This window comes from Neofelis nebulosa, chromosome 2 (assembly GCF_028018385.1).
Source record: "Neofelis nebulosa isolate mNeoNeb1 chromosome 2, mNeoNeb1.pri, whole genome shotgun sequence".
NCBI lineage: Eukaryota > Metazoa > Chordata > Mammalia > Carnivora > Felidae > Neofelis > Neofelis nebulosa.
Window position 1 is genome coordinate 29,678,469 of NC_080783.1, and position 21,154 is coordinate 29,699,622.

Consider the following 21,154-nt stretch of genomic DNA (forward strand, 5'->3'; position numbering starts at 1 on the left):
GTCTGTCTTGTTCACCACTTTATCCCCAGCACCTAAAATAGTGCCCAGCCTGTAGTTGGCTTTCACTACAATACCTAACAAATATAGACCAAATTTCAGATCTATTTACATTCTATTAGTGAGCAACACTCTTAAGAGTATATGATTTCTTGTTTTCCTAATTTTATTAAGATAAACTTGACATATAATGTTGTATACGTTTAAGGTGTACAAAGTAATGTTCTGCTATATGTATATATTGCAAAATAATCTTCACAATGAGTGTGGTTAACATCTGTCATGTCACAACTACAATTTTTTTCCTTGTAATGAGGACTTTTAATACCTAATGTCTTAGCAGCTTTCAAATATACAAATGTACTCTGGTCACCAAGTTGTACATTATCTCTCAGAATTCATTTATCTTCTAACTGGAAGTTTGTACCTTTTGACCACTTTCACCTATTTCCCCCACTGCCTTCTGGTAACCACTAACCTGTTCTCTATTTCTGAGTTCAGTATTTTTAGATTCCATATATAAGCAAGATCTGTCTTTCTCTGTCTGACTTATTTCACTTAGCATAATGCCCTCATGGTTTCCTATCTAGGTTGCTGGCCTGTACATAACTGTAGGCATCATTTTTTTTCCCTACCTCTAAAGAAAACTAAATACTATCTAATATAATCATAGTTCAACTACACATTTCCCCACTGAAGATTCTTAGGCTCATAAAAGTTAGGTATATGCGTATACAATTATCTAAAGAAGCGGTGGTAATAAAAGCTAGTTTAAAGGAAAAGAAGATGGCCACTACAAAACAAAATGTCCTCTCTGCTCTATAGACTGGAAAGAACTGCCTTCACTTCCAAAAGCCTAGATTTGTCACCTCTTATCATCCCTTACTGGTGTGTGACCTGTTTGATGAGAAAAACAACTTTTGTGTTTCTGAGCTGCTGCCTAAGCATTTTACAGCCTGATAACCCTGCTCACACCCAGAGTCTGGACATTTAGATAAGAACTTGAGTTCAGGATTCCCACTCTCAGTTCCTGCTTTGGTTTTCCCAGGGCACCTTTTAAAATAACCACTTGGATACAGGAGTGCTGATGCATAGGGGCACTTGTACCCCAATGCTTATAGCAGCACTCCCAACAATTGCCAAATTATGGAAAGAGCCTAAATGTCCATCAACTGATGAATGGATAAAGAAATTGTGTTTTATATACACAATGGAGTACTATGTGGCAATGAGAAAGAATGAAATCTGGCCTTTTGTAGCAACGTGGATGGAACTGGAGGGTGTTATGCTAAGTGAAATAAGCCATACAGAGAAAGGCAGATACCATATGTTTTCACTCTTATGTGGATCCTGAGAAACTTAACAGAAACCCATGGGGGAGGGGAAGGAAAAAAAAAAGAAAAAAAAAAGAGGTTAGAGTGGGAGAGAGAGCCAAAGCATAAGAGACTCTTAAAAACTGAGAACAAACTGAGGGTTGATGGGGGTGGGAGGGAAGGGAGGGTGGGTGATGGGTATTGAGGAGGGCACCTTTTGGGATGAGCACTGGGTGTTGTATGGAACCGATTTGACAATAAATTTCAAAAAAAATAAAAAAATAAAAAAAATAAAATAACCACTTGGAATTAATCCTGCTAAAAGTTAGGGACCTCTACTCCAACCACCTCGTAAGTAATAGGCGCTTGCTATCCTGCTCTCTATCCCTGGCCCACTCGTGGCCTGGGATGGAAGACTGCCCTGCCTCTGGCTTACTGCCCCACCACCCCAGATTCCAGGATCTGTATGTAATAAATCCCATGACTGTACTTCCCCTGTGTGAGTGTACTGGAACAGCATCGTCAATCCAAACAACCATGGATTTCACTTTCCTGAAGTGGGAGCTTGGATGCTAAGGGAGCCACCTGCTGAGCCTAAGTAGGTGGCTTGTGTTCCCCCATTCAGCAGGTCATAATCTGCATATTCTAAATTCAACACACCAGCACCAGCGTTCTCAAAAGACCTGGGATGTGCAATTTAAACTTCAAAACTCACGGTGTCATTCTACGTTTGAAAAAATGTGTTGCATATAAATGCACACTGACATCCACTTAATATTCTTTATGGCTCAAAGGCAAAATGATAACAGAATAAAACACCATGAGGCGCCTGGGTGGCTCAGTCAGTTAAGCGTCCGACTTCGGCTCAGGTCATGATCTCGCAGTCCGTGAGTTCAAGCCCCGCGTCGGGCTCTGTGCTGACAGCTCAGAGCCTGGAGCCTGTTTCAGATTCCGTGTCTCCCTCTTTCTCTCTCCTCCCCCCTTATGCTCTGTCTCTCTCTTCTCAAAAATAAATAAATGTTAAAAAATTTTTTAAAAAAAAGAATAAAACACCATAAGGAAACTAAGGTCACAGACTTACTTCATCATGAATCAGCTCCAGTGGTTCTATCATATATACAAAGGTATTATCTTCAAACATACCACTACAAGACAAGAAACCACACAAGGAGAAAATTAATAAATATGGCAAACAGCAAGAAACAGCAAATGAGCTTCATATTGCATCTTTAAAAATGAAGAGTATATCTGGACAAATGTCTTTATACTGCCCCAAATCTAATTCATATATCTGTATGGAATCCCACTGTGGTCTCAGCACTGTACTAGACAGCAGATAGGCTACAGGAAGTATTAAAGTGTATCCCACAGGCATACGTATTATAAATGTTATAATTGATTTTTGAAACAAAATGGACAGATCAGATGATTAATCTGGAACAAGACTATTCATACAGTTCCAGTATGTCAAGTTATAATTCCAGACAATGTACAACTAGTACAAATTTCTGGTTACACAAATCCAACATCATCTCTAAGAAAATAGGTAATTTGTGCATTAGAATAATCTAAAGCCATCTGATTCTGGGGTGCCTGGGTGGCTAGATCAGTTGAGCCTCCAACTCTTGATTTCAGCTCAGGTCATGATCTCACAGTTCGTGGGATCGGGCCCCGCATGGGGCTCCGTGCTGACAGCGTGGAGCCTGCTTGGAAACCTCTCTCTCCCTCTCTCTTTGCCTCTCTCCCTCTCATTTTAACAAACTTTAAAAAAATAAAAAAATAAAAACCTTCTGATTCTGAAGACGAAAACAGAAGTATATTTATGGCTGCAAATCGTGAATTTCCATTAAGCAGTATGACTCTGTTGCATTTAATTTTGAGAGGTATAGCAAGATAAGATTTTCAAGATCCTTTTCCACCCCATGGCCACAACTAGATCCTTACATCAAGTGTTACTATTTGCATCTAAAAGGTGTTTAAAGAGGTTTTTCTAGAGACTGCCTTGAAGTCGATGTACGAACTTCTCTCTTTGGCCCCCCATCCTCACCTGACCAATACCACCTGACTGCTTGTCCTCTGGCACTTCTGGGAAACCTTCCTGGACCTCCCTGGTCACCCCATAAGTCCCTGATGCTCCCCTTCACAGTTCCAATTACCAGAATGGCAATTAAATATTAATCTGTGTAATCGCTTGTTTCATCTCTGAATCTCCTGCAAACTTTAAATGTTAACAGAACATGGGACCAGCCCAGAAGATTGACTACAACAAACATCTGTGAAAGAAAAGATGGAAACAGTGAATGGATGAAAGCAAATCCACTCTCCCATTGAGAATCCCACATACTGAAGTCCGTTGCAGGTTGAGAGAGCTGCTCTGGAGTCCTTGACACCTCGGATGCTTCCGTGATAGTAACAGTGCTCCCCACCCTACAAAGCAGAAGGGTTAATTGATTAACAAAGCTTTCTTTGTCATCATTCACTCTTATAGAAGCTTCTGTGAACCAAAAGAATGGCAAAGATGGTCCTAGAAACTGCTCTTGGTTGATATGAAATCTGAAAAGGCACTAAGCAATTTTTCAGCTTTTCTATGATGATGTTGTGTTATTAAATTTAATGAAGGAGAAAAAAAACCATAACAGGAATAAAAAACCAAAGCAACTGGTACAACTTATGCACTTTTTGTAAACATGTAAGAAAGTAGATACGTACCTGATGTTGTTATGGAATAAGGTCTTCTACCTACCTGAGGAGAGACCCCAGAGGTGTTGCTAATAATTGTGTTTGATGGAAAGCTACGTAAAACCTTATTATTTGCTTTCCTACCTTTTAAATTAGTTTAAAATTTTTTCAGAAGCATTATATGAACTTAACTTTCAAATTCAAGTAGTAACTACAAGAACTATTTAAAAAAATAGAGCAGTTACTTTCTCCCTCTCTCCCCGCCTCCATGGCAACGATCTTTAACTCTTTTATCGATTTCTCCTACTGTTTGCCTATGTATTTCTCAATGGAATATTTATACTGCTACATCCTGGTTTATTTCACTTTAGAAATTATCTTCCTAATGTAGAATCTTGAAAACCTCTCTTGCTCCCAATACATGCCAATCCACATCACCAGTTTTTGGTTAAATTGGTATTTAGTGTTTTCATTATGACTCTGCAAATACTGTTCACAGCTGTGTCACTATGATTACATTTTCGTTCTTGGTCCACTTTTAACTTTTTGAGATGTTTTGATTCGTTTACTTGCTGGCTTATTTTCCCATGTATTGAGCACTGACATCTTTCTCATTGTCTGAAATATTATCTACAACTCCTCTCCTATGGTCAGACATATCAGGTAATTTATCACATGCATTTTACTCCTACAGACAGCCCTCTTGTCTCCCCTCAACCTCCGGCCAGGCCTGATGCAGAGCCACCAACCAGGAGTTCTGTGTAGGGTCGGTCATCTTGGGAAGTCTTCTGCCTCCCTTCTATATAGAATCCTAGACCCCATGTCTTCTCCATCCATGGTTTCACCTTCCCTTTTTTTTGAAGGTACACATCTTCTGGTACTTTCTTGAAAAAGTGATCATGGAAAATAGATTTGGTGAGAACTTGCACATATAAAATTTTCTTTTTCCATCTTCACCCTAGATCAATCATTTGGATGGGTAGAGAATCCTAGATTGGAAATTACTTTCTCTTGGCATTTCAACAGCATTGTGCACAACTTCTGATGTTGCTGCTGAGAAATGGACGTTATTCTCATGTTAGATATTTTTTTATAAAATAGAATTTCCCCTTTCAAGAGAAATTGAGGGAATTTTACTTATCCCCATTTTTATGAAATCTCATAACATGCTTTGGAGCAGGTCTTTGCTTTTTCACTGTGCTGAGCATTCTGTCAAACCTTTTAATCAAGAAAATGCAGAGGCGCCTGAGTGGCTCAGTCAGTTAAGCATCTGACTCTTCGTTTCTGCTCAGGTAATGATCTCGAGCCCCATGTCAGGCTCTGTACTAGCAGTGGGAATGGTGGTTGGGATATTCTCTCTCTCTCTCTCAAAATAAATAATGAACATTTAAAATTGTTTTAAAAAAGAAAATGCATGAACTTCAGTTCTAGGAAACCTTTATTATTTCTCTGATAATTCCCTCCTTTCCATTTTTCTCTATAAATGGAGTTCTTCTATTAGAGTAGAGAAGTGATGTCTGCCTGGCTATATGGCTGTAAGTGCCCTCCACACACACTTTCAATCAACCCTTCTGTTTTCATGTGTCTTCAATTCCTGGCTCTTCAATTGGCTTGCTTCTTCTTGGTTTTCCCCTAATGGAAATTAGCAGAACAGACGAAGCGCAAACCCCACAGTTACCCCTCATCCACCTGCTTTCTATCTCCCAAAATTTTATGGATACCTCTTGTCTGCAGTATTTTCTTCTCCTGTCTTTGTCCTTGTGGGTTTATATCCTTTTTTATTCTTTAACTATTATTTGAGTAGGTTAACGGGATGGAATAGAGATAAATATAAGCATTGAGTCCACTGTTTAACCAGAAGCTTCTTATTGGTTTTCTTAAATAGAATGTACTGGACACACTTTGACTTTTCTCAATGATTTACAGTTATTTTGATCACTGCTCATTATACTGTACTACCATAGTCTCAGAGGCTCGTCGGTGACTAAGGGTGTCTACCCATACATCAAATGACCACTCCCCAACCAACTCAGTTTCTTTCCTCCTCGAGACTATAATACACATTTCCAGTGCTGGTTGTCTAAATTTTGTATTACAACCTTGTTAGTATCTTGTAAAAGGTTGCATTTGTATAGGGTTTGGTTCTCAAAAAGCAACCTTTTATATAAATATTGACGTGTATGTAATATGACAAGTTTTATTTGCATAGTCAACACTGGGACTTATAAGGACAAATGGTATCACACATCTCAGCAATTTGGGAATCCGGGTCAATATTCTGCAATTAAATTCCAAACTCTTCACATGATTCTAAAAACAACCACAGGGACCTGTAAATTCCATCTAACTGGTTATTTAGCACTTTGTATCACACCAAGAGGCTATCTTAAGTCAGGTGATTATTAGAAAAGCATAGCAAACCCTGTCAAAGTTACCTGACCTTTCTAAGAAAAGCTGTATATCCCAGATTTTCCTAAAAATAATCTTTTTTCTCCCAGAAAATATTTCCAAGTCCTTTCTTAGACTTAAGCTTCATTCACATTGGAAACTGAAGGTTGATGCTCTCTCAGTACAAAGGTCATTGCTAGTTGTTTTAATTAAGATAGGATATTATCTGAAATAATTGTTTTGGTTCTCCATGTATATGAAGGTGAATCACCATATTTTCTGAACCTTAAATAAGACTTGAGGTAACATGAAATCCCTGATGTTTGTTATCATTAGAAAGCTTGAACATCTAAATTCTATAGTTATATTAAGCACTGTGAGCAATTTGGCAGACTCTAAGTTAGTATTTGGTAGTATGCGAGGATTTTCTGAGTTTCTTATTACTAAATTTATAAGTTTTTAAGAAGGCATTACCATACAAATACTATTTGGCAACTCTCCAGATATATGTAGCCTTTTATAAATACCAGTGCAAAGGAACCTATTGAAGTATTTCATATCCAGTAAATCCTAACCGAGAAGAGGCATTTCCTCTTGGGTAACAGCGATAATAGTGCAAAGAGGCCACTCCCAGAGAATTTGTGAGCAGTGACATTGGGTAGTCAGCTCTGGGGGTGCCTTCCACCCAAGGATCGAACCATCTTGAACACTCATTGTCTCACAGTAACTACTATCTCCATGTACAGATAGGGAGACAAAGTGTTAAAAGACTGCTAAAGACAGCAAGAAACCAAACTGAATGCCACGTTTTCAGGCTCTCGAGTTAGTGTTTCTTTCCCCAGTTGGGAAGGACTCAGACAGTTCTATAGCACTGCCCAGCCACTTCCAGATCAGCACTTGTGAGCGCATCACAGATCTGTGACTAGGCCAACAGCAGGCAGGACAACCCAAATGGGCTCATTCAGCACATGACATAAGTCTATATGAGTCCCCACAGGCATCAGCATATTCGAATTCAAAACTGTCCGTCGGTTATTTAAATTCAACAAATACAGAGCATCTGATACATGGAAATTATTGGCCACTCGAAGGAACTTAAAAATCCTAGTACATATGCTCCCCAACCTACCACTGCCACACAGGTGAACACTCTGCAAGTCAGATAACGCTTAAATAATAGCAACTTTGCTCCAGGAGGTTTCCAAGCTCAGAACCCCATTGGAAACCACCAGGCCATTCCTGCAAGTAATGGAACACTGAGTGTGTATCCTTTAAAACACTTCCTAATCAGAGGTGGCTTGGGATGACAGCTCTGTGAGTCCAATGCTAATAATGTGTAGGGAGAAACAAAGATTTGGTTCCCTGGTATTATCGATCAAATGACGGAAACAGTTTGATTCTACTCACTTTAAATACAACCTATTGGAAAATAGAACTTATTGTTTCAATTTGATTTATTCTAAAATTGCTCTACCTTTGTGTCTGTTTAACTAGCTCACCTGCACGTCAGTAAAGGTCTGCCAACCAGTTATTATTATCGTCATTGCTTAAAAAAGCTCAAATAAACTCCTGCCCTTCTGGGTAAACATTTGAGAAAAAAACTACACAGGTCTTAACTCACGAATGTGTATGTTTTGATATTCCAGGTGCTGAATATAATAATGAAATTTGACACTCTGTTCAAATGATTATTCTACATGCATATCTTTACATTCAAACTTATCAATCATCAGGGTCTATCAATCTATTTAACACGTCAGATGGCTGATAGCAAAAGAGAAAAAGATATCTTTCCCTGGACACATATACCTGAATTTGAATACCGCAGCATAAGGAAACGAAAAAATTTTTTCAGAAAATCAGGGAACTTGCGACCCCAATACCAATTTAGTTTACCTTCATTAAACTCAATAGGAGAAAAATATTCAAGTATTAACACAGTTTAGCTGTACCAATGCTATGTAAATTTTTAACAGTTCATACAAAATTATCCTATTCAAACTTAAAATAGCTTTGTGAGGACCCACTGCTGTCTGCTCTCTTGAATTTTTTAAATTTCCCGGCCAGGAGCCATGCCCACAGAGGCTCATTTTCCTCCAATAGGAATCCCTGCCAAGAACGCTCCATGAAGAAGTGAGCTTGAACTGAGCCATGGTGATGATTTGATTTTAAAAAAAGCACAAAAACTTCTAGGAGGGTGATGTGATTATAGTGATAAAGAAAAGAACAAAGACAGGGATTTTTATCTGCGTGGTTCACTGATGTACATCCAGTACCTAGAACAGGGACTAGATCACAGTAAGCTAAATCGGTGTGTGTTTAATGAATACAGATGACTTATTTATGAGCCTGAATGACAAGACCAATCTTAAAGGAGCAAAGGATTCATGTTTGTTGAGAAGGTGGGTACGTAAGTCCCCATTCCCCACCCGAGGGGTTATGTTTTCTTTAAGATATAACTGACAAGCCAGAAAATTCACCCTTTTGAAGAGTATAATTCAGTGGCCTTTAGTACACTCACAGACTTATGCTACCATCACCCCTAATTCCAGGATATTTTCAGCACCTCAAAAGGAAATCTTGTACCCCTTAGCAGTCACTTCCCATCCCTCCTTACCCCAGCCCTTGCAGCCATATCCTACCTTTGGTCTTCATGGATTTGCCTATTCTACACATTTTAAATAAATGGAATCATATAGCATATGGTCCTTCATGGCTGGCTTCTCTGACTTAGCATAATGTTTACAAGATTCATCCGTGCCGTACCTTGTATTCGTACTTCATCACTTGTGGCTGAATAGAATTCCCTTGTGTGACTATATCACATCTTATTTATTCATCAGTTGATGGCCATTTGGGTTGTTTCTACTTTTTTTTTTTTCAACATTTTTTATTTATTTTTGGGACAGAGAGAGACAGAGCATGAACGGGGGAGGGGCAGAGAGAGAGGGAGACACAGAATCGGAAACAGGCTCCAGGCTCCGAACCATCAGCCCAGAGCCTGACGCGGGGCTCGAACTCACGGACCGCGAGATCGTGACCTGGCTGAAGTCGGACGCTTAACCGACTGCGCCACCCAGGCGCCCCTCTACTTTTTTGAATAATTACGAACAAGGCTGCTGTTAACATCCATGTCCAAGTTTTTGCTTAACCCTATGTTTTCGGTTCACTTGGATATCTACTCGGGAGTTGAACAGCTGGGTCATAGGTAATTCTCTGCTTCACTTTTTGAGGAACTGTCAGGATGTTTTCCAAAGCAGCTCCAACATTGTACATTCCTACCGGAAGTAGATGAGGGTCCTAGCTCTTCATGTCCTCACCAACATTTAACTGTTGCCAGCACCTTGGTTACAGGTATCCTAGAGTGTGTGAAGCGGTACCCACACAAGTTTAAAAATCAAATGAGAGAGTGACCCAGGGCTGAAACAGTACTGAAACAGATCAAAGTGCCACCTTAATTTTTGATATACCAGAGGAGAGGATTAGCTGAGAATCCAGTAGGTCTGCTAATGCTTCACCCGTGAGGTGGCTACACTTACCAACCCAGGGGTAGACAACACGGAACAACAAACCCCCACCACCAACACACACACACACACACACACACACACACACACACACACACACACCCTGGGCTGCCACTGTGCAACTTAGAGTGTGGAAAAGTACAGAAATTGTGCTCTTCCTATAAGGAAATGGACACCATGAAAGACAGGAATAAGAACTACACAGACATACCCAACTCCTTCCCATCAGTTGAACTGCTCTTCCTTCTAGGGTGGGAGTGAGCAAGGGGACAGGAAGAAGCCAGGGTGAGTAAACAGAGCCAGGAAAGGGCCTTTTCCCCACCCAATAATGATAAAGAGTAATAATGTAGAGGGAAGCAGGGATAGGAGTCCAGCATCAATCTGTTGAGGCTCATATTGCTGGCCAGCTGATAGTTCTTTTCATCAGCAGAATTGAAACCAAAGTATTAGTAAGCACTCAAAGTTATTGGTTCACGTAACAGGGACTTAATAGAAATATGTTAAAGTTGAAAAGTACTTTTACACTCTCATACTGATACCTAATTCTTTTACAAGAACTAAAACGGTAAAAATTAACTCGTTTTTAGTAGGTTCATCAACAAAGTTGATCAACAAATCAACGAAGTTATTTTACCATATAGTGTGCGTAAAGCACCGTGTAGGAATTCTAACAAAAGCTCTTGCTCTGTGGAAGGCAGAACCAAAGTTCTTCCACATTCATACTGATGCCTGGCACCTATTCTATCCTGACTACTTAATTTCTTTACCTCTCCAGTTCCTATCTTTGCTCCACAAGGAAAGAAGTCCTTATACCCCACTTTTGTCCAATAAAAATAAAAGCCCAAGACATTGGTCTTTCTTAGCAAAAAGTGGGAACTAGGTAGAGGCTTGGTGGTGGCGAAGCAGGAACTAGACAAGCTTCTCCAAGGGAGGATTCATCATTCTATCTGAAACTAATTTCCAGAATATTTTAAATGTCCACATTTATATTTAAGGTCAAAGCCAAATAAGCTTTGTATTCTTTCCATTTCTTTCCAAGTAATTCTTTCCAGTGTGTGTGTGTGTGTGTGTGTGTGTGTGTGTATACAAATACTTTTGTCTAAATAGTTTGAAGCCTTTGGAAGAAAAGTTGCACACTGGGTTGAAACAGGTTTAATGGACCTAATCATCTTTACATGTTAATTTCCTTCACTGGTACTCTGTGAAACAAAGAAAACAAAGATTTTCTTAACATGTAAGGCAATGTGAAGTTTAAAAAGAAAGTTTTAAAAACCGTGTGTAATTGTAGCGGAAGTGTGGTGGATCTAAATAAACTTTCAAAAAGAAAAACTATCAGTATGTACCAAAAGCCTTTAAAGAAAAGTACCAATTCTTTGACACAGAAAATCCCATTCTCAGAATTAATCCTTAAGCAATTATTAAAGATGTGCTCAACATGTATCAGGAGGGCCTTTCCTTATAATTATTTGTATAGTGAAAGTTTGGGAACAATTTAAATGTCTATTACTATGGGATTTCAAAATAAATTATGGCAAATTAATAGGAAAGAATATTATGTATTTTTAGAAATAAAAGTCTAGAGGATTATTTAATATGCTAAAATGTTTATAATGTTATTAGCTTTCTTAAAAATTCTGCTTCAAGGGGCACCTGGGTGGCTCAGTTGGCTAAGCGTTGGACTTCAGTTCAGGTCATGATCTCACAGTTCGCAAGTTTGAGCCCTGCATTGGGCTCTGTGCTGACAGCTTAAAGCCTGGAGCCTGCAGATTCTGTGTGTGTGTGTGTGTGTGTGTGTGTGTGTGTGTGTGTCTGCCCTTTCCCTGCTTGCGCTCCCTCTCTCTCTCTCTCTTGCTCGCTCTCTCCCAAAAAGAAATAAAAACTTAAAAAAAAATTTTATTTAATTCTGCTTCAAGATAGTGCACCATGTCAACTCAGTTTCTGGGGTATATATGTAAATATAGACACATAAAAAACAGACTGTTATGCTTAATTCATTATATCGGGAGAAAATAAGTTTGGAAATGTGATCTGTTTGGAGAAAATGAGGCATAAATAAGAGAAAAGCAATGAAAACAAAAACAAACTGCAGTAAACACTTCCTTTGCCAGAGTTTAAATGCCCTTTCTTTTAAATTCTAGTTATAACTGATATGAGATTCGATGTGTCTTGTTGATGACAAGGCTTCCTTCTGGGACCTCTAATAACCTCTGGAGGCCAATTAGCTACTCCGCTTCTAAAAAAAACTGACTGAACTTGTTAGTGAGAAGTTTGACTCAGGTTACTGTGGCCTGCAAAGGTGGCTCCTTTGCTGAGTTCATAAAGTTCTCATGCAATCTTCTCTACTCCAGACTCATGATTCAGCATCCGCAGTGCTCGGGGCCCTGGCACAGCTGACGGAAGCTTCGGTTTGTACAAATGCCAGAAAGCACCGTTCCCGTGCTTGATTTAGCATTTCTGCTTGCTTTCCACAGCATTAACTTTTAGGGAGATTCAACAACCCCCAAGATGAAGCCTCAGGCAAGAACTGACAGAATAGTAAGAATAATAACTGAAGTCCTTAATCTGTGACATAAAATTCAGAGGTTTAAAACACACATCAAAATACAAATGTGCCCACTTAATTGCACAGTTGTAAATCCTGAGAAATTCCATAACCCCCTGGGCAGTGTTTACAATTAAGGTCACCCACAAATATTTGCTGAGAGGCTGTCACACTGGAAAAACCCAGTTCTTGCTGTACAACCCAGCAAGCCCACACATAAAAGGCCCACTTCTGCGCCAATACTCATTAGCAATATGGGGAGGGGGGAAGGAATCCAGTGTTTCCCACTATATTTTCTTTCCCTATTTCCTCTCCTGTACCTGTGGTATCCACCCTGCAGACACTGCTTAGGCTCAGTGGCACTCCGTAGACTTCCTACAAATCAGAGTCTCTGAATGTAGCCATTCCAGGGATTTTCATCCTGACTGGTGGAGATGACTGTCTTCCTTACATACCAATAACCTCATTTTAATCTAAACCTGCTTGCTCCTTATTGACATTCTGTTAAGAGAACGGCTAAACTCCAACTAAGGAAATCAAGTACCCAATTACCTTTGTATTACAATGCATGGGGGCCTTGAGTAGGTTGATTTGTCTTCTTTCGGCCTCAATTTCTTGCTTTGCACAACAGAAACAATAATATCCATCTCCCAAAACTGTTGTGAAGGTTAAGAGGGAGAGTGTTCCCTGAATCTCCCTTCCCCAACCTGACCTCTGCCCTTCTTGGGCACCAAAGTCACTTGGACTGAAGAGCCATTCTAGTAGTCCATCCAGTCTTATGGTTCAGATTCTATGACCATGAGTTGGTTGTCTACTCCTTGAAGGTATTGATATGGAACTGTATAGCTCTCCATACCATCCACTGACAGAAGATAACAGTATGTATAACCAAAACAATAATTATATCTTTATGGGCCTGAATCCACAGAATCTCCAATGTTATCTCAAACATTTGTAAGTCTTAACAAATTTATCCTAAACTTATTTGAAATTTAAAATTAGTACCCTTGTACAAGAGAACAGATAATTTTATTGAGATAGACATCAAAACGATGCAGTGTGCAATGAACAATCCTATGATTGAGTATATTTATGCTACAGGATTCCCATGCTATTAACCATACCTTAGAGTACTGTGGTTTCCCATTTTCATAGTGGATCTCCACATAATCAGAAGACAGCAAACCACTACAAAGGAAAGAAAATAGAGTGATTTCTGCATCTAAGACACTTGGAGGTTTAAAAATAATCAGCTCAATAGACGTCTGCAAGGAGCCTATAAACCACAAAGAGCTGCAGTCCACAATAAGAACAGGTTCTCATCAAAAGCCTCGACTGTTATCCAGGAACAAATCATTCCTCACTCTGTTTACAAAGACAAAATATAGATAACATAAGAATGAATTCTTTTTATTCACATGATGCATCATTTGACTGATAGGTTCACTGATATGGAACAAACAGAAAAAGCCAGTAACAGGAGGAGACAGACCCTATAAAAATCCCACAATTATGCTCTAAATAACTGGAATCTCAAAACATAATCACTGAGGAAAAGTATAGAGTAAAAATATTTTAGGCTTTTCAGGCCACATAGTCTCCGTCACAACTACTCAACTCCTCTGAGTTAGCACAAAACCAGACACAGGCAATGTAAACAAATGAGCATAGCTATATTCCAACAAGACTTCATTTATGCACACTGAAATACGAATTTCACACAATTTTCATGTGTCATGAAATTGTTTCTTCTTTAATTTTTTCAACCATTTAAAAATGCAAAAAAAAAAAAAACATTCTTAGCTTGAGGACTGTACAAAAACAGGTATGCTAGATGTGGCCTACGGGCCATAGTTTGCCAACCCTTAGAATAAAATGACAGTTAACAACATAGACTTTGAATCGGGCAAAGCAGGATTTAAAGCCTAGCTCGGCCCCATATTGGTGGTGTGACCACGGGCAAGTTACCCACCTCAGCCTTTCCATGAGTCAAATGGAGGCGACAGAGAGTACGAATCTCATGGGATGTTGGAGAGTTAATGAAAGCACATGCATGGCTTAGCCCAGAGCTCAGCACCAAGTACGTGCTCAGCAATGAGCGCTCTGAGGCCATCACTGCTTTTATTTCAATTCAGCTTCTTCAAACACATTTCTCCCTACACATGTGGGGAATGCAAAATACGAGCCACGCAAAGAGCACGGCACTATTAGGGCATCCGGGTTCCTCTCTGGTCTCTGCGACTACAAATGCTGATGACAAATGATGACTCACATGTGCTGACCACTCACTATGTTCGGGCACTGCACAAGGGCTATAAAGAGTTCAATTCATTTCATCCGAATGGTAAGTGGAGGACAAAAGTAGGCTCCACCATGTATGAGCCAGATGTGTGCCCTAATTTGAGGCCTCCACTTGCCTTTCTGCAGAAGGATGGGCTGGAGTAGATGATTCCTCAGGTCCCTTCCTACGCTGACATTCTATTTTCTATGGTTCTGCCTACATGTAGGTTTTCTTGGTAGGAAGTCTTGACACTACTTCTTTAACAGAAGTATGGAAGAACTCAGTGGTTTTGCATCATTTTGAGAACTGCACCTGATGCAGTTCTAACATGCCCCAGTGAGGAAGACTGGAGGCAGCCTGGAGCCAGTCAACAGAGGGGGAGGCCCACATGTGCATCCAGGATAGTCCCCACGTAAGCCGAAGGCCAACCTTTACAACACAGAAATAAGGCAGATGCTGGTACGCTTTTCTACTGAAATTACTAATCAAATGTATATCTACTGATGTTTCTACATTTGAAACTAAATTATGGGTACATCTACTCATTCCCTTTTAAAAATCTTGGGGCACCTGGGTGATTCAGTTGGTTGAGCATCTGACTTTGGCTCAGGTCACGATCTCACAGTTCGTGAGTTCAAGCCCCACGTCGGGCTCTCTGCTGTCAGTGCAGAGCCGTCTTTGGAGCCTCTGCCTCCCTCTCTCTCCCCCTCCCACTCGAGCTCATTCTCTCTCTCAAAAATAAACTTTTTTTTTTATTAAATCTAAGTAAGAGTCAATGTAAGGACATCTTAATTCTATGTACTTAAAAATACCTGACAGGGTGTAGAAACTTCTTTCATATCTAGTTAATTAAGTCAGCTACCAGCACTGTGAATATACATAAACAAGGCTATTGATGGTAACATTTCTCTGAGGAGGCAGAGGGGCTTCACTAACTACCCTCTAATTATCTCTCTCTGCATTATTTTCAAGATTCTCAACCACACAATCACTGAAGCATGTCTAAGAGTTGAAAACAAAGTTATTTGCTTGTGATGACAAAGGTATTCTAACCATTGACTGCCAAATCTGATAAAGGTCACTTTTTTTTTAATGCTTACTTTTGAAAGAGACAGACAAAGCATGAGCAGGGGAGGGGTAGAGAGAGAGGGAGACACAGAATCCGAAGCAGGTGCCAGGCTCTGAGCTGTCATCACAGAGCCCGACATGGGGTTCGAACTCACGAACCATGAGATCATGACCTGAGCCGAAGTCGGTTGCTTAACCGACTTAGCCTCTCAGGTGCCCCTGATAAAGGTCACTTTAATTATCCTACTTACCCCTTTTAAAGGGCTTTTCCCTCACTGTGGACATCTAACATCTCCTGCATTTGACAGTCTCAAAAAAGAAAAAAAGAGACTTCTAGAAGGGCCTGTGACAGACACTGAGCTGAACGTAACACCATACGCTCCTGTCACTGCACCATTTTACTCTCCACCTCCTATAAAAAGCACCACCTTCCCATTTGCTCCATCCTTTCTTCCTGTCTGATCACGGCACTCTCCCTTAACACTGTTTCTGTCACTCAACGCGTCATCTCTAGCACGTGGCATAATCCCTAGCACATGGTAGGCCCTTAACCGACACCTGCTGAGTAATCAAACATCTGCCAATGTCTACTACGTGCCAGGCCCACACTACGGGCTGGGAGGCTGAGATGAAGAATGCAACTCTCTGAAATTGACACTAAACAAAATCAGCACAAATGTATGAGATTAGTCGTCTCACCCTAAATATTATCTGTAATCTCCCTAAAAGTGAATTAACAACCAAATGTAATCTGATTATAAGCCTTTTTAAAAATTATTTTTAATGTTTATTTATTTATTTGAGAGAGAGAGAGAGAGAGCAAGCGAGCAAGCAGGGGAGGGGTAGAGAGAGAGGGAGACAGAATCCCAAGCAGGGTCCATGCTATCAGCACAGAGCCTGATGTGGGGCTCGAACCTACGAATCACCAGATCATGAGCTGAGCCAACACCAAGAGCCGGACGCTTAACAAAATGAGCCACCCACACGTCCCTGATTGTAACAGTTTTAAAGTAATTTTGAAGTAAGATCTTTCAGCTGGACAAGTAACACTGGAAAGAAGAAATGAATAATTAAGCAGTGGTGTGTCCCCAGCCCCACCCAGCGGAGAAAGAGCAGGTAATCTCAAGCTCTGGACGCCTAAGGATGAGTTGTCCTGCAGTCCCTGCTTGCAAATGCCCTTCAAGGCATTTCCCCCACCTCTGCTTCTCCTGGTTGCCCCAGTAGAATGTCCTGTGGAATCAGAATGTTCTCACCTGCCAATGCTAATCTACATGGCAATTGTGGTCCCAAGCATAAACGGTCACTTTGCTTTGTCAGTCAGCCAGTGGGGTGCTTAATTACTTGCAGAAACCGATAAAAGGGAGTTTTGGAACACCCTAAACTCTGAAATAAACTTCCTTTTCTAATCATTTAAGTTACAGAAAAACTATATACGATGGCTACTACAATGCTTTTCATGACAGTTATCTGGTGAAAGAGGGATGATCCTTGGAAATAAAGGGATAAATGCAGGATGAAGTTCAAAGCAAGGTGGAAAAGAGCAGAACTGGAATACGGAAATTCTCTTTAACCCTCTCACTGTGCACCTTTGTGGTCAATCTGTATGACAGAGGTAGCAAAAAGAACATGAACTCTAGAGACAGACAGAATGTGATTTTACTCAAATATGAAGGACAAGGGTGAGCACCTTGAAGATCCTGAACTCTAAGCGCAGGAGAATGGTAAGACTATTAAAACAGGGCACGTGAGCTAAGAATCAGACTAGTGAAGGGAGCTGTGGTAGAAATAATGCCATGTAGCCACCATATCCCATTTCATTTTCCCCTTCCTGGCACAGTAAGACTATATTTCAAAGTTTCTCCAGCAGTGAGGCTGAGGCCAAGAGACTGAATTATGGCTCATAAGAGAGAACAGGAAGTGAGGTCTATGCCTCCGGTGTGGCCATTATATTCCATGCAGGATTATCCAAAGTCTCTCTTCCATGGCGGCTCTGGAAGCCACATCCCCCAGATGGCATAGCTGTAAGATGGGTGTAGCCTAGGTTCCTACATCCTGACCTGGAGAAACGCTTCCTAGGAAAGCCACTCAACTTGTATTAGACCATAATGTGTGGGTAAGAGACAAAATTTTATAGTGTTAAATCCCAGATTTCATATTTATTACAGAAACATGGCCTCAACTATCCTAATTCCAAAATTTATCACAAAGAAATATTTAGAAATTTAACGTTTAAAGAATTTCAGAATCATCAGCAAATCGACATAGAAAGCTTCTGTAAGATCTAAGCATTGGAAATTCAAACAAAGAGAGAAATATGCCTTGGGGAGAGTCCTCAGGTTTGAGATTTACATGTCTAATGAAAGTAGGCACACGAATAATCAAGTGATCAAAACTCCCAAAGGTTTATATCTTCCAGTACAGGGAGGCTCATTATGGAGAAGCCAAGGATCCAGTAACTGGAAAAGTTACCTACCAGGAATCCCTAGAGCCTAAAAATCTTACTAACCAAGACTGGTAGAAAACTCCTAGGTTGTTTTTGGAAAATAACTTGAATCCCTTACTTTAAAGAAAGAATCCTATGCTTTCTTTTGGGTGACTGTCAGGAAAGGCTAAGTAGGCTAATCAAGCAAATTACATTGTTCAGAATGAGACAATGTAAAGGTCAGTGCCTTGGGCTATAAGGAAAAAATGCCAGGAAAGACAAACACTGGACCAGAAGGAAACCATCTGGTCAACATGAATAAGAATAATTTACTTCCTTATTAAAAAAAAAAAAAAGTCAAACTATCAGTCTCTAGAAGCCCAGTTCTGAAGTCTACATTCACTGAAATTACTGTGTTGAGCCCTCAGAGTGTATACCTCTGATTAAAATATTGTGTGGGTTTCTAGGAGCAGAATACATTCTTCTGAAGGGACCTAGAGGCCAATAGGGCATTCCTTCACCATCAGAGCTAGGGAAAAGTCAGGAAGAAAAGAGCAAGCACCAAAGCTTAACAACTGGATGGTCATATAATTTATCATCCAAAACAGGCCATCTTGGAAGGTCAGGCTAGTCTAGGAGATGAAAAATACCTTAAAGCTGAGATGCTATTTAAGCAAGAAGTCTGTGAGTATGTCTCTTTCCCAGTTGCTTTTGACCTCTGTGACTATGTTTCATATGGCCACTGTTTGAGGACAACCTTGGGCAGTCCCCTCAGGCTCTCTCTCTGAGTGTATAACATCAGGAGGTAGGTACTTGGAGAGGAGTCAGCAGTCCAAGATGCAGAAGCCAGAGAGCAATGAATCCAGATTCACTGCAGTAGACCAGACACGTCAGGCCTTGACTAGCCATGCTCCTTGTCACACGATGTCTTTGTTCTTAAGTGAACGGTAGCGTAAATATTTTAATTTAGTTCTTAGTGGTGAAACTCATAAGTTACTTGCATAGGGATTCAAAACTGGGACTGGAACAGAAGTCAACGTTTATGTGAGCAAAAGAATAAAAAATTAAATTGTGTCTAGGAAAAAAGACTGCCACTAATGTCCACTTTTTTTTTAATTTTTTTTAACGTTTTATTTATTTTTGAGACAGAGAGAGACAGAGCATGAACGGGGGAGGGGCAGAGAGAGAGGGAGACACAGAATCGGAAGCAGGCTCCAGGCTCTGAGCCATCAGCCCAGAGCCTGACGCGGGGCTCGAACTCACGGACCGCAAGATCGTGACCTGAGCTGAAGTCAGACACCTAACCAACTGAGCCACCCAGGCGCCCCTAATGTCCACTTTCATAATGTAAATTCACTCGCCTGATGACCTTCTGTTTGACAGTGCTTAGCTTCTCAATACTGGAAGCCCTGATCATCTCAAATGGCCCCTGACAGAGTCACTGGCAAAGTCTCCTGCCACCCTCTCCACCAGGCCCCACATTCATTCATTCAATAACAAACACTGGTCACTATGGAGATTCGCAACCTCATGGGGCTTCAAGCATATAACAGCAATGTACAATGAAGCACCATGCCTGTCCCCTGTGTACACTAGAAGCTTCTCTTTTTTCCTTTTATACACGTACATATTTTTAATTCGTCAAATAATTACTATTTGTATAGTAATCTGTACCTTGTATAAAGTACTATAACTTGTGATGAAGAGAGACATAAAATTTAACCTCAGTACATTCATACAGGCATAAGCCTATGACCTTATAATTATCTTTCTGTCCTTCTATCGCTTTCCTTTTTGGAAAATAATAGGCTTAAAAGTCAAATGATCTTTCAGTCACCACTTTTCTCAGGTTTTAGGAAAAAGTTACTCATCCCACCTACAATAATTTTTATACCAAAAGTGTTTCAGCTAGAAAATATATAATCCCTTGAGTGTAAACAATACAATAAGACTTTGAAGCTGTGCTGAAGGATTGGAGGCATGAAGAGGTTGGAATTTAAGAGTGTAGAAATGCTATGTTAAGTGGGGAAAAGTAATTACAGATTGAATAGAAGCTTTGTGTTAAGTCAAACAAAGACGGCCTGCTAGGCGAGGGCTGGGAACGTGGGCATATTTCATAGGAACAGAGCTGCAGGTGGAGAAAACTCAGCATAAGCAGGATGGAGGGAGTGTAAACCTCTTTGAGGGTCACAACAGGAATTTAATGAGTTACTAAGTAACATGAGAGGTTGCAGCTGAAATTTCAATGTGGAGGCACTCTTGCAACTCATAGGTGACGGCCCCATGCACCATAACACAGATCAGAACACCCTAGTCTAACATAACAGGAGACACAAGCAGCGCTGCAAGTTAATAGGCAGGGAAGTAGACAAAGGAGGAGCTAGGGGAAACAGGAGGAAGGAACTCGAGGAGATGTGAAAGCTGGTGACCACCACCCAAGCTGGCTTGATCAGCCAAGGAGAGTAGCCAATTAAGAGTTCCCTTCTGAAAAGGTGGCATCAACAGACATCTTTAATTAAGTAAAAATGAAAGATGTTTAATTTTTCTTCCTCGGCTTTGAAGTCAGACCATATGAAGTGGCTGACACATTCCTATCTGTGGCTGCCAATACCTCTGCAAGTGCACACCAGTAATTCTGAGATTCCTCCGTAGCAGGACTCTGGGTATTCTCATCTATGTGATTTGACCCCCACATATCATGAAACAAAAAAGATTTTTAAACACAGGGAAAACTGAATCCAAATAAAACTGTCATACCTTTTGAACACAATTACACATAACTGAAATGCTTTGATGCACAAATTTAAAGCTAACAGTGAATATTGTCGTGTGTTGAATATTGCTAATGTGGGTGCTCTTCTGACATGCCCAACATTTCTTTTTACAGCCATTAAGTTTGGCACAACACACATCATAGAGAATGGATATCGACCTGTC

The 21,154-nt window shown here is 40.3% G+C and overlaps 1 protein-coding gene across 6 annotated transcripts in view; it reads right to left on the minus strand.

Moving 5' to 3' along the window:
- ADAM23 (ADAM metallopeptidase domain 23) overlaps window positions 1-21,154 on the minus strand; it is a 200,124-nt gene that overhangs the window by 95,053 nt on the left and 83,917 nt on the right. For all 6 annotated transcript variants that reach the window (XM_058707552.1, XM_058707532.1, XM_058707542.1 and 3 more), the window contains exons 4-6: window positions 13,571-13,634; window positions 3,655-3,737; window positions 2,392-2,455 (exon numbers count right to left, since the gene is read on the minus strand). In XM_058707552.1, the coding sequence (XP_058563535.1) occupies window positions 2,392-2,455; window positions 3,655-3,737; window positions 13,571-13,634 (211 nt within the window). The remainder of the gene's footprint in view (window positions 1-2,391; window positions 2,456-3,654; window positions 3,738-13,570; window positions 13,635-21,154) is intronic.